General features: G+C 46.9%; 1 protein-coding gene across 1 annotated transcript; it reads left to right on the forward strand.

The window, feature by feature from the left end:
* The first annotated feature begins 602 nt into the window (after positions 1–602).
* On the forward strand, positions 603–10,003 carry LOC139312752 (thiol S-methyltransferase TMT1A-like). Its single transcript, XM_070937799.1, has 2 exons — positions 603–1,097; positions 9,030–10,003. Exons 1-2 carry the CDS (start codon positions 603–605, stop codon positions 9,264–9,266), a joined length of 732 nt encoding a protein of 243 aa, XP_070793900.1. The 3' UTR covers positions 9,267–10,003.
* Positions 10,004–11,844: the final 1,841 nt, after the last annotated feature.

Raw genomic sequence — 11,844 nt, forward strand, 5'->3', positions numbered from 1 at the left:
ATTATTAATTTTCTCTAAGCTCTATAAAGAACAAGCTGCATTTTAAATCAAATTCAAATGTTGCAAATTACAACACCCACTGGGTCTTTTCTTTTCTTTTCTTTTTTTTCAACAAGTGACTGAAAGTCCCAAAGGTGCTTTTTCAGGAGGCAACTGGACTTTCTTGTTTCGCTTCTCATCCAAGAAGCTTCTTCAGCTCTGACGGGATAGTGGGGAATGGAAGGATTTATGTTTCTTGCAGACAGCTGGTCATCTGCATCTGAGGGTCATTGAAGCTCTTGGACACTTATCTATGTCCTCGGAGTCATCTGAGTAGTGGTGCTGGTTCCCGTTGTCTGCAATTTTTTCTCTGGAAATCCGTTCCTACTCCCACAATATTCAAACAGTGTTCATCTCAAATTGTATAGCTGAAAGATTTTTTTTTAAGTGACAGAAAGAGTTGCTGTTCCTTTAAGGAAAATCTGGAACAGATCCCAACTGGGAACTGGATGTGGACGGTTTGCTTACAAAACGTCATTAAAGGAACAAGGCGTAGCAGGGAGTATTTAAAGCAAATCACTGGGAGGGGTCAAACAAGAAGGATTTCTCTTCCTAGTCCGGCAATGATGTTGGTTCTCATCTTCCAACAATGTATGAAAATCCTCACCCTGCCCATCTATGTGCTTGCCTATTTAGGCTTATGGGATCCTATTTGTAAAAGAACTTTCCCAGTTTTCATGAACCAGTTCAGCAAAATCTACAATAAAAGAATGCACAAGGTAAAGGAGACGCTGTTCAAGGACATGCAGGACTTTGCTGACTCCTCGGGAAAGCTCCACCTGCTAGAGATTGGCGTGGGCCCTGGCAGCAACTTTCAGTTTTATCCCCCCAACTCTCGTGTGACCTGCCTGGACTACAATCCCAACTTTCGAAATGTCCTCCTGCAGAGCATGGCTCAAAACACGCACCTCCAGTTTGAGAATTTTGTGGTCACCCCTGCCGAGAACATGTCTTCGGTGTCGGACAACTCTATGGATGTGGTGGTTGGCACGCTGGTGTTTTGCTCTGTGAACAGCACCCAGGCTGCCTTGAAGGAGATTCTGCGAGTGCTCAGACCAGTAAGTCAAAGGGGAAAAAGGGAAAGTTAAGTCTGGTCTGTCCAGACCACCGGATAATGGGCACAAGGCAGGTGTGCATGCTTTGAAAATAATGGGCACTATGCAGATGTGCATGGGAGCAAGGGCTTTAGATCCCACAAAAACAGCACCTCTCTGCTGCTCTTTGTGCTGCTGATTTTCGGGCTGAACCTAAACTGGATTCCTTTTTAAAGCAACCACACCTTTCCTGACTGCCCTGGGTTTCTGACTCTGTACAACAACTTCAAGGAATATATGCATAACTTTAATGTTAATGGTAAGAGATGATCAAGCATAGCAACAATCCTGGCAACATAAAGTTTAAGAATGAGTCACAAGGCTCACAATATTCCAATGCCAGATTTTTTATTTCAGGAAAAGATTCAATGCCAGAAGTTCCAACTTTTATATAAACCCAACATTTGTTATATCAACTTCCAATTGTCACTTTTGGGGAACAAATTCAAAGTACATGTGAACAAAATGGTTAATATAAATTCTAAACCTAGATAAAGACAACCCACTTAAACAAGTTAAAAACATCATCCTTCTACCATTTCCGCTTTTCAAGATATGAGGCTTATTTTATTCTCTCTGTCATTCTTTTGAAATTTTGGTTATTGCATCTTAAAATGATATTCTAATTTTAGGAAGAAGCAGTGAAGGGCAAATAAAATGAATTTAAAAGAGAAGCTCCAACATTTATTTATTTGCTTACTTATTTATTTATTGAATTTATATTGTCGCCTATTCGCCCATGGCGGAATATATTACAGAATATAAAACCACATTTAAAACAATAAAAACTAACAAAAAAAATCCAATAAATTAATATAATACAATTTAACAAAATCACCCCCCACCTCCCACCCCCTGGCCCAGCAACAGCAGATCACACGAGCCATTTAATGGGCTCCATCCCACTCTGGGTTCCCCAGGCCCGCTGGCAAAACCAGATCTTCAGCGCCTTCCGGAAGAGTATTAGAGTGGGGGCCATTCTAATCTCTGGGGGAATGATGTTCCAGAGAGAGGGAGCCACCACGAAGAAGGCCCTTCTTTTGGATCTCACCAGGTGTGCTTCCCTCAGGGATGAGACCCGCCTCTTCCCTGCCTTCCCACTCTTATGGGTCAGGTAGGTGTGACCAGTAAGAGACAGTCCCTCAGATAACCTGGTCCCAAGCCATGAAGGGCTTTAAAGGTGACAACCAGGACATTGAATTGCACCCAGGAGCAAATCAGCAACCAATGCATCTCCTACAGGAAAGATAATAAATTGCTTAACGCATTGTAAGCCGCCCTGAGTCTCCGGAGAAGGGCGGCATATAAATCAAATTAAAAAAAAATGTGCACACCGGGGTCTGCACAAAACCACATGGACCGCTGCATTTTCCACCAACTGGAGCTTCCGGATGCTCTTCAAGGGCAGCCTCATATAGAGCTTGTTGCAATAGTCAAGATGGGAAGTGACTACGGTATGAGTGACTGTGAGTAGGGATTGTTGGTCCAGGAAAGGGTGTAACTGGTGCACAAACCACAGTTGGGCAAAAAGACTCCTTCGAACAGGAGTCGTCAATCCAGGAAAACCCCTAAATTACAAACAGGGTCTGTTTGAGGTAATGCCAACCCATCAAAGACCAAAGGTGGCAATTCTCCCTGAGCCAATGAACCCCAAACCCAGAGCCACTCAATCTTGCAAGAGTTTAGTTTCCACCCGTTGCTCCCCATCCAGCCCCTATCAGCCTCTAGGCATTATGAGAGGGAGGACATGGCATCACTTAACTCATCACGGGCCGAGACATACAGCTGAGTATCATCAGCATATTGGTGATACCTCAGTCCATGGTGACGGATGATCTCACCCTGCAGCTTCATATAAATGTTGAACAGGAGCAGAGAAAGTACCAAGCCCTGCAGAACCCCATAAAGCAGTGGTGAAATCCAATTTTTTTTACTATTTGTTCTATGGGCGTGGCTTGGTGGGCATGGCAGGGGAATGATACTGCAAAATCTGCATTCCCACCCCACTCAGGGGCCAGCCAGAGTTAGTATTTGCCAGTTCTTCGAACTACTCAAAATTTCCGCTACCGATTCTCTGAACTGCTTAGAACCTGCTGGATTTCACCCCTGCTGTAAAGCAGTGGCTGAGGGCTGGAACTCTTCCCTCCTATCAACACTGACTAAGAGCGGCCACAGAGGAAGGAAGTGAACAGGATAGCACAAGGCCTCCCACTCCCATCCCCCGAAGTCACCCCAAGAAAATACCATGGTCAATGATACCGAAAGCCGTCGACAGGATACATGTTAGTATAGAAGAAAAGGAAAATAGGTGAACAATTAAAATTGTGAATCTGTATAAGTAGTTTGTATAAAGAATTTTTCTTTTTTCATAATAATGGTATCAAGAGTGAATGCAGTGTAACTGAATATTCAGGATAAAAAAAGTAGCATTTGTATAGGGCAGTGATGGCTAACCTTTTTGCCATCCTGTGCCAAAAGTGTGGGGAGTGTGGGGGGGCCACATGCACGTGCCCACACCCATAATTCTATTCCCCCCACACTTGCACATGTGCTTGCGACCCCCCCTGCACCCCACTCCACTTTTGGCACACAATGGCACAGTGGATCCAGAGGCTTTCTAGGAGCCTGGAGGGGGAGGCCCTCTGGGGGCTGGAAACTGCCTGTTTGCCAACTTTCTGTGGGACCGGAAGGCCCGTCTTTCGCTCTCTGCCAAATAGGAGCCTACGAGACCACGCTGCACCAGCCCACGCATCCAGCAATTCAGAGCCAGTGGTTGCTCCAGGCTGAAGGCCATAAGCTCCTCAAGGGAGACTATGAGCACTTCCAGTAACACCGGTACGTCTGCCACCTTGCATGCAGGTGCCCTTGCCATCCCGCCCCCTCAGTTGGGGTTGGCTGGTGCAGCGGCATTGTTGGAGTTTGACATACGCCGCCCAGATACGTGGGAAATATGCCAAGCGCGGCTGGAGTCCTTTTTCCAGTGCTATGGCATTATCGATGAGGGTGCACGGCGAGACTGGTTCCTGAATTGCTGCAGAAATGACTTGTGTGGGCTAGCGGTGAGCCTTGTGCACCCAAGGAAAGTGGATCAGCTCCCCTACTCTGACCTGGTGGGCGTTATTACGGCCCATTTAGCACCTAAACCAACATTGGTGTCTCGGTGGGTAGGGTTTTTTAATCGTAGGTGTTTGGTTGCCGAGCCAGCCACAACGTTTTTGGCAGAGTTGCGCAAATTGGCTCGCTGGTGTGAATTTAATGACTTGAACGAGGCTTTGTTTAACCAGTTTATATGTGGACAGACAGACAAGAAGTTGTTGAGGAAATTTTGTTCAAAAAAAGATCTTAAGTTGGAAGATGCCCTGGCCATTGCTATCGCGGCTGAGGAGACGGCCCCAGAGGCCCGGAAGGGGGGAACCACGCCAACACCCAGTTGGGTGGGGTTTCATCAGGAGAGCCTCGAAGAGGATTCCGACTCGGGAAGGGAGGACGTGCGATTGATGAGGCATGGGAGTGCCCCTTGGGCTGGCGGAGGAACGGTTCAGAACAATGCGTCGGAGGCCATTGGACATCAGTGTGGCAGCTGTGGTGGGGATCATCTACGGAGGACTTGCCGGTTTCGGGACGCTAAGTGTCAGCGATGCGGGAAGTTGGGACACATCGCCTGCACATGTCGAGCTAAGGGGGGTCGAGAGGAGAGCCGGAGCCCGCGACGGAGACAGATGGAGAACGTCGAAGTGGACGCGGCCCGGCCTCAGTATGATCTCTTGCAAGTATACAGCCTTAGCTCAGAAGCCCCGAGTTCCATCAGGGTAGTAGTTAACATTGAGGGCACAGCGTGTCCCATGTTCTTGGACACGGGATCCCCCGTGTCCATTATTTCGGCTAAAACACTCCAGAGTATCTGCCCCGGAAAGTTGTCCTCACTTGAAGCCCCCCCCCCCCATTCAAGTTAAGAGACTTCCAGAAAAATCCCATAGCGTTGAAGGGGGTTGGAACATTGGAGGTTGGATTCAAGGGGGTCCGACAGAACCTCGAATTGTTTATAACTGAAGGGCCGTATACCAGCTTATTAGGCAGGAATTGGATGGGCCCTCTAGGCATTGAGGTGACCGGGGTGAACATGATTAAAACCGCAGACCCGGACTTGGTAAAGGTCTGCGCAGAGTTCTCGACTGTATTTGATGGCTTGTTGGGGTTATATAATGGCCCTCCAATTTCTCTTCAGTTGGACCCGGCCATGAGGCCCATCAAACTTAAGGCACACCAGGTCCCCTTTGCCTTGAAGCCTAAGATCGACGCTGAGTTGGATCGGTTAGTTGCCCAAGGGGTCTTGGAAGCGGTTCCTCATGGGTCTTGGGAAACCCCAATTGTGACCCCAGTGAGGCCGGATGGGGCAGTCCGCCTCTGTGGGGATTATAAATGCACCCTCAACAAGGCATTGCCCAACCACGCCTATCCAGTTCCGGTCGTACAACACGTCCTGGCCACGTTAGCGGGGGCTAAAGTCTTTGGCAAGCTGGACTTGGCCCAGGCATATCAACAGCTGCAGGTCGATGAGGCGACGGCTGACGCACAGACAATCGTTACACACAGGGGTGCTTTTAGGGTGAAAAGACTACAATTTGGGGTTAGTGTCGCACCCGGGATTTTTCAGAACTTAATGGACTCACTTTTGAAAGGGTTGCCGGGAGTAACGCCCTTTTTCGACGATGTGCTAATCTCCGCCCCGACGTCGTCAGAATTCGTCACCCGACTACGAGCAGTGCTGCAAAGGTTTCAGGCGGCAGGGCTGAAAGTTAAACGAAAAAATGCCTTTTGGGGGTGGAGCAAGTGGACTTTCTGGGGTTTACGGTTGACGCCAGTGGTATCCACCCGGCACCGGAGAAGGTACGGGCAATCTGCGACGCACCTGCCCCCACGAGTAAGGCAGAATTGCAAGCATTCCTCGGCCTTTTAAACTTTTATGATGCTTTTCTACCTCACAAGGCGGCGGTCGCGGAACCCCTTCATAGACTCCTGGACAAACAGGCCAAGTGGACTTGGGGCCCGCGGCAGGAAGCAGCGTTCCGGGCGGCCAAGAACTTATTGATTTCTAACAATGTGTTGGCCCATTTTGATGAGTCGCTCCCAGTTGTTTTAGCATGTGATGCATCCCCTTATGGGGTAGGGGCCGTTTTGGGAAGGAGGTTCCGGTAGCTTATTTTTCACAGACTCTCTCGGCAGCTGAAAGGAACTGTGCCCAAATAGATAAGGAGGGCCTAGCGATAGTAAAGGGGGTAAAAAAGTTCCATGATTTCCTTTACGGCAGGCCCTTCACCATCTTAACTGATCATAAGCCGTTGTTGGAACTTTTTGCACCCGATCGCCAGACGCCATAGGTACTCTCACCCCGGGTTCTTAGGTGGTCCATATTTCTGGCTGGGTATCAGTACTCTCTGGTATATCGGAAGGGCAAAGCCATGGGGCATGCTGATGCGCTGAGTCGCCTTCCATTACCAGAGAGTGGGCCTGACCCCGCCCCGGCTTATGCTGTAATGCTCCTGGAGGACCTCCCAGATGCGCCCCTCCACACCAAGGACATTGCAAAATACTCATCTAGGGATCGAGTCATCTCCCGGGTCCTGGACTGGGTGGGGAGGGGGTGGCCGGAGGCCAAGCCGGGCCCAGAGTTTACGGTATATGTTGAGAAGCAAGGGGAGTTATCAGTGCACAAGGGATGTCTGTTGTGGGGGTGCAGGGTGGTGGTTCCACCACCGCTACGCAAACGGGTCATGGAAGCGCTGCATGAAGCACACCCCGGGGTAGTGCGAATGAAAGCCCTTGCCCGAAGCTATGTGTGGTGGCCCAAGATCGATAAAGAAATTGAGACGTGGGTTCGGGGTTGTGGGCCCTGTCAGGAGTCACATCCAAATCCGCCCCGGGTTCCAGGGCAGACATGGGAGGACACCCGGAAACCATGGTCCCGTCTCCATGTAGATTTTGCTGGGCCAGTACGGGGACAAATGTTCTTTATAGTGGTGGATTCCCACTCGAAATGGTTAGAAGTTGTCCCAGTTTCCACCACGTCTACGGCCGTTACGGTCAGAGCTTTGAGAAAGCTGTTTGCCACTTTTGGGCTGCCTGATACGCTTGTGTCAGACAATGGTACAGCTTTCACGTCAAGGGAGTTCTTAGAGTTTACTCGGAAGTACGGTATCCGACACATATGGTCGGCGCCGTTCCATCCTGCCACGAATGGTCAGGCCGAACGTATGGTGCGTACGGCCAAGGAGGGGCTCAGGCGATTGGGGGATGGGGACTTACAACATCGTTTAGCCCAATTTCTAATTGCACAGCATACCACCCCCTGTACAGCGACGGGTTATAGTCCTGCCGAGCTGCTTATGGGGCGAAGGCTCACCACCTTATTAGATAGGCTCCATCCCGATAGGGCACCCATTCTAAGGCCCAATACGGAGAATAGGGGAGCACCCAGGGGGTTCTTCCCCGGGGACCCAGTATATATTCAGAACTATGGTATTGGCCCGGTTTGGTTGCCTGGCTATGTGGTACGGGTCAAGGGGCCCACCTCATATGAGGTTTCCACAGAGCGGGGGGCCATCTGGGGACGTCATATTGATCAGTTAAGGCGGAGGGTAATCCCTCCAGAGGATGAGATGGAAGTGTTGGAGCATCCGCACCTCCCAGAGCCACAGCGGGAACTTGCCCTACCCAGCCCTGTAGGGCTGGAGCAAGAACCAGCAAGGTTGGAGATCCCCACTAATTTGGAGGCCAGTTGATCTCAGCCAGATACGGGGCCGGTGGATGTGATCGTGGAACCCCTAGTGGCTAAAACTCCAACCATTACTGGGGAGGGGGCCACCTCCCCAGAAAAGATCTTGCCACGCAGGTCGTGCCGAGAACGGCGGTTGCCCACATACCTTAAAGACTATGTCTGCGGGGCAATTCGCACTTAGAGGGGAGGAGTGTTGTGTCTTGGGATCGGCTTGCCTGTGCTTCCGGGTTGCAACGGCCCCGCCCTGTGGTTATTTGTTCTACTAACAGCTGGCCGGGGTTTTAGGTCCAATCAGCTTTGCTGATCAATTACTCCACCCAGTGGCCAGCCTGTAGCAGCAGCCTTAACAGTATATATTCTTGGTCTGTTTCTGGTTAAGCAAGCTTGTTCTAGCCTTTTACTACTTGCTTTTATCATGTAATAAAGAGATGCTGAAGTCACTTGGAGTTGCCTGGCTCATTGGAACCCACTACATTTCATCCACCCTCCCCAGAGGCCTTCTGGAGGCCAGAAACAGCCTGTTTCCCGACTTCCGGTGGGCCCAGAAGGCCTGAAAATCAGCTGGCTGGCACGCGCATGCATGCCGAGCTGAGCTCGTGTGCCCACTAATATGGCTCCTTACAGCTTTTTTCTCCTTTAATAGGACTTGTTTGACTTTATGGTCAACTGTATCTCTTTATTCATTTAGCAATAGAAAAATTGCCTTTCTTCATGTATCTTGATGTACTGAGTTCTAGTCCCGTTTTAGCCATGAAAGCAGTTGGGTGATTTTGGGTCAATCACTCTCCTTGGCTACCTTACCTCACAGGTTGTGGAGAACATAGGAGGAGAAAAGTGTGTTGGATGTGTACTCCACCTTGAGTTATTTGTTAAAATAATGAAGGATATAAATAAAAAAATAAAAGAACAATTTATTCAAAATTTGAGTTTCAACTCCTGTAAACCATTAATGGCTAAATTGCATTCCAGTTTCATTTTGTATCTACTGTATACTTAATTATTGCTTCATGTCCCCAGGAAGTTTTGTAACAACAATCTTGATTACACTGGGAATTTTTTTGTGCAATTTCAAAATGTTATGCTTTATATTATCCTTTTTTGTATTATTTTACTTTTTCCAGGGTGGTGCATTCTATTTCATTGAACATGTAGCAGCTAGCAGATCAAACTGGACCTCCTTCTGGCAACAAGTCTATGACCCTACTTGGAGATATTTGACAGATGGGTGCTCCTTGTTAAAAGAGACCTGGAAAGATTTGGAGAATGCGGGTTTTTCTAAACTGAACTTGCAACACATCATAGGCTCATTGCAACTAAGTATAGTTTGTCCCCATATTTATGGATATGGTGTGAAGTAATTTAAGAGAAAGCATCTTTCTCTTAAAATCAGATTTCTGACTTTAAAGAATTAACAGTGACAATGCATATGCTGTAATAAGAAAAGTGTTTATTCTATATAATTCGGAGTGGAGAAAGGCTCCTAAAAGTTCAGGCTGCACTAAACCTAAATGGTACCTTGGATTAGGTTTGGAGGAAGGACAAATATATGTTAAAATAAAAATAAAAAGAATATTAATATAAAATAATTTATATAAATATATAAAAGAAAAACCAATCCTACTATCAAAAGATTATGTGGGGGTGAAAAAAGCCTCCCGCCATTTTGCTGTGGCATCACTCAGTCCTCCATGTCAGCTTCCCAGGAGGGAAAGCTAGAGGAGGCCTGTTTTTGAGTATTACTCGCAACCTGTGTGGAGTTCTCTAAGAACAAACTGGTAATGGACAAAGCCCTACCTTAAGCACAAGCAGAGCAGGGAATCTTGCTTAAATAATACTTCAGGCAGAAGCCTTTGTTGGCCTTTAGGGGAGGCCTACCCAGAAAGATTTTTCTCAGCTTCTTAACCCCTGTAGTTGTAGAGTGGGTAAAAGTCTGCATATGTTGGCATGGGATTAGACTGAAAGCTAAGGCTTAGAATTTAGAAACTGATAATGTATCAAAGCTTGCTAACTGCTGAATTGTGTATTTCTCATTTTACTTATCGTGCTTTTCATTTTCAATAAAAAAAAGGGGCTTGGGGTTTTGGTGGCTTGTTTTGTTTTGTTTTGTTTTTTTTGTTCTCTGGTGAACCTTTCCTCATGGCGTTTTCTGAATATGGCAAATGCAAATATCAGGTCTCCTGGTTGTAAGGTATATTGTGGGTTGTGTAATTGACCCTTGGAAAAGACTGATCCTCAATAATCCTTTTAAGCGCAGACTGCGAAGAGGTATGTTGTCAAACCTTAACCTGATACTACCACATTATTGGGGAAATAATTTGGCACATTTGTTTAATGCCAGCCCATCCCATTTTTATCCTTTACAAAAGGTCCCAGATCAGCAGGGATTCACTTTGTGGCCAATTAATGAAAAGTAGTGGTTGCAGCACAAAGACCCTTCCCTGTTGATGGGTGCTGGGATCTCCAAAATTATGGCTTTATATGCCCTCAGCCCAGGGGTGAAATGCTCCCGGTTCGGACCGGCTCAGGCAAGTAGGTAGCGATGGCGGCGGGCAGTTCAGAGAACCGGTAGCAAAAATCCTTGTCCCCGTTCCCCCATGCCCAGCTGAGCCACATGATCATCAGAGCCTTTTTTTCCTTTTAAATGGCTCTGACCAGCCAAGCTCTGATGATCCCAGCTGAGTTGCCTGCTAATCAGGCAACTGAGCTTGGATCGCCAGAGCCATGTAAAAGAAAAAAAAGTTTCTTTTTTTCTCCCCCCCCACCCCCAAGCCTCCAGCTTGCTTACCTTAGCTGCTGGTCGCAACGCAATCCATTGCATCAGCAAGCAACTGAATCTCTCTGTCTGCAATCAAGCTAATCGGTGAGCAGCTCTATCTGCAACTTTAAGACTTGTGGACTTTAACTCCAGCAAAGCTGGCTGAGGAATTCTGGGAGTTGAAGTCTACAAGTCTTAAAGTTGCCAAGGTAGGAGACCCCTGTTCTATTGGGTAAGTTTTTTTCCCCTTTGGGAGCTTTAAAGAAAATAGTTAATTGGGATTTTTTTAGTTGTTCTTTTTTTAGACCTAGCCATTTAAAGTTTAGGAAGTTTTAAATTTAGTTGCTTTTATATAAAAATAAAAATAAATTAAAATAAAATAATATTTGTGCAGCTTTCTGAGATTTAGTGTGTTTCTGTAGTGTTTCACTCTAACTACACAAACACACAAAATCTCACAAAGCTGTATGTGGAATTTTGTGTGTGTAAAGTGTGAAAGTTGGTTTTTTGGGCTTTTTGTGGCTGTGTGAGGTTCCGGCTTCTTGCAGGGGCCATTTTGGGTCTAGCACAGCTGCTTTTACATTGTGGGTGAGCCAGTTGTGTTGTGTTGTGTTTTGTAGGTTAAAAAAGGACAAAGAAGTCACATTGACTTGGCCACGCCCACCCAGTCACCTTACCACCAAGCCCTGCCCACTAATTAAGCCACACCCACAGAACCGGTAGCAAAAAAATTTAGATTTCACCCCTGCCTCAGCCTAGTGCTTTTTTTCATTTTTAAAATTTATTATAGTCAAAGACTTGTGCAGAACAAAACAAAGTGTTTAGAAGTAAAAGAGGAAGGATGGACATAAAACACAAGATTAGAAACATGTACAGATTATTACAGGTAGCCCTTGACTCAGTTCTACTTGCTTAGCAACCATTCAAAGTTATGACTGACCTGAAAAATGGGACTTGTAACCCAGATCTGAAGTTCCAATGGTTGGCCATGCACTGCAGTCACATGACCACAATTCAGGCGCTTGACAACACAGCTGCATTTACTCCTTGTCCTTGAGTGTCCCATCTTCTAGGATTAAGCCTTTCTGACAGATCAAAGAATAAGCCTTTGGAATTCTTAGTCATGCTAGTTATGTGAGTTATTATAATACTACCCTGTTTCCACAAAAATGAGACACCCC

The sequence above is a fragment of the Pituophis catenifer genome, unplaced genomic scaffold (genome assembly GCF_029215685.1).
Source record: "Pituophis catenifer annectens isolate HBS135680 unplaced genomic scaffold, rPitCat1.0.hap2 SCAF_2, whole genome shotgun sequence".
NCBI classification, from domain to species: domain Eukaryota; kingdom Metazoa; phylum Chordata; class Lepidosauria; order Squamata; family Colubridae; genus Pituophis; species Pituophis catenifer.

Coding starts and splice junctions, on each gene's coding strand:
- LOC139312752 (XM_070937799.1), top strand. CDS start 603: ATGATGTTGGTTCTCATCTTCCAACAATGTATGAAAATCCTCACCCTG. Junction 1,098..9,029: donor TTCTGCGAGTGCTCAGACCA/GTAAGTCAAAGG, acceptor TACTTTTTCCAG/GGTGGTGCATTCTATTTCAT.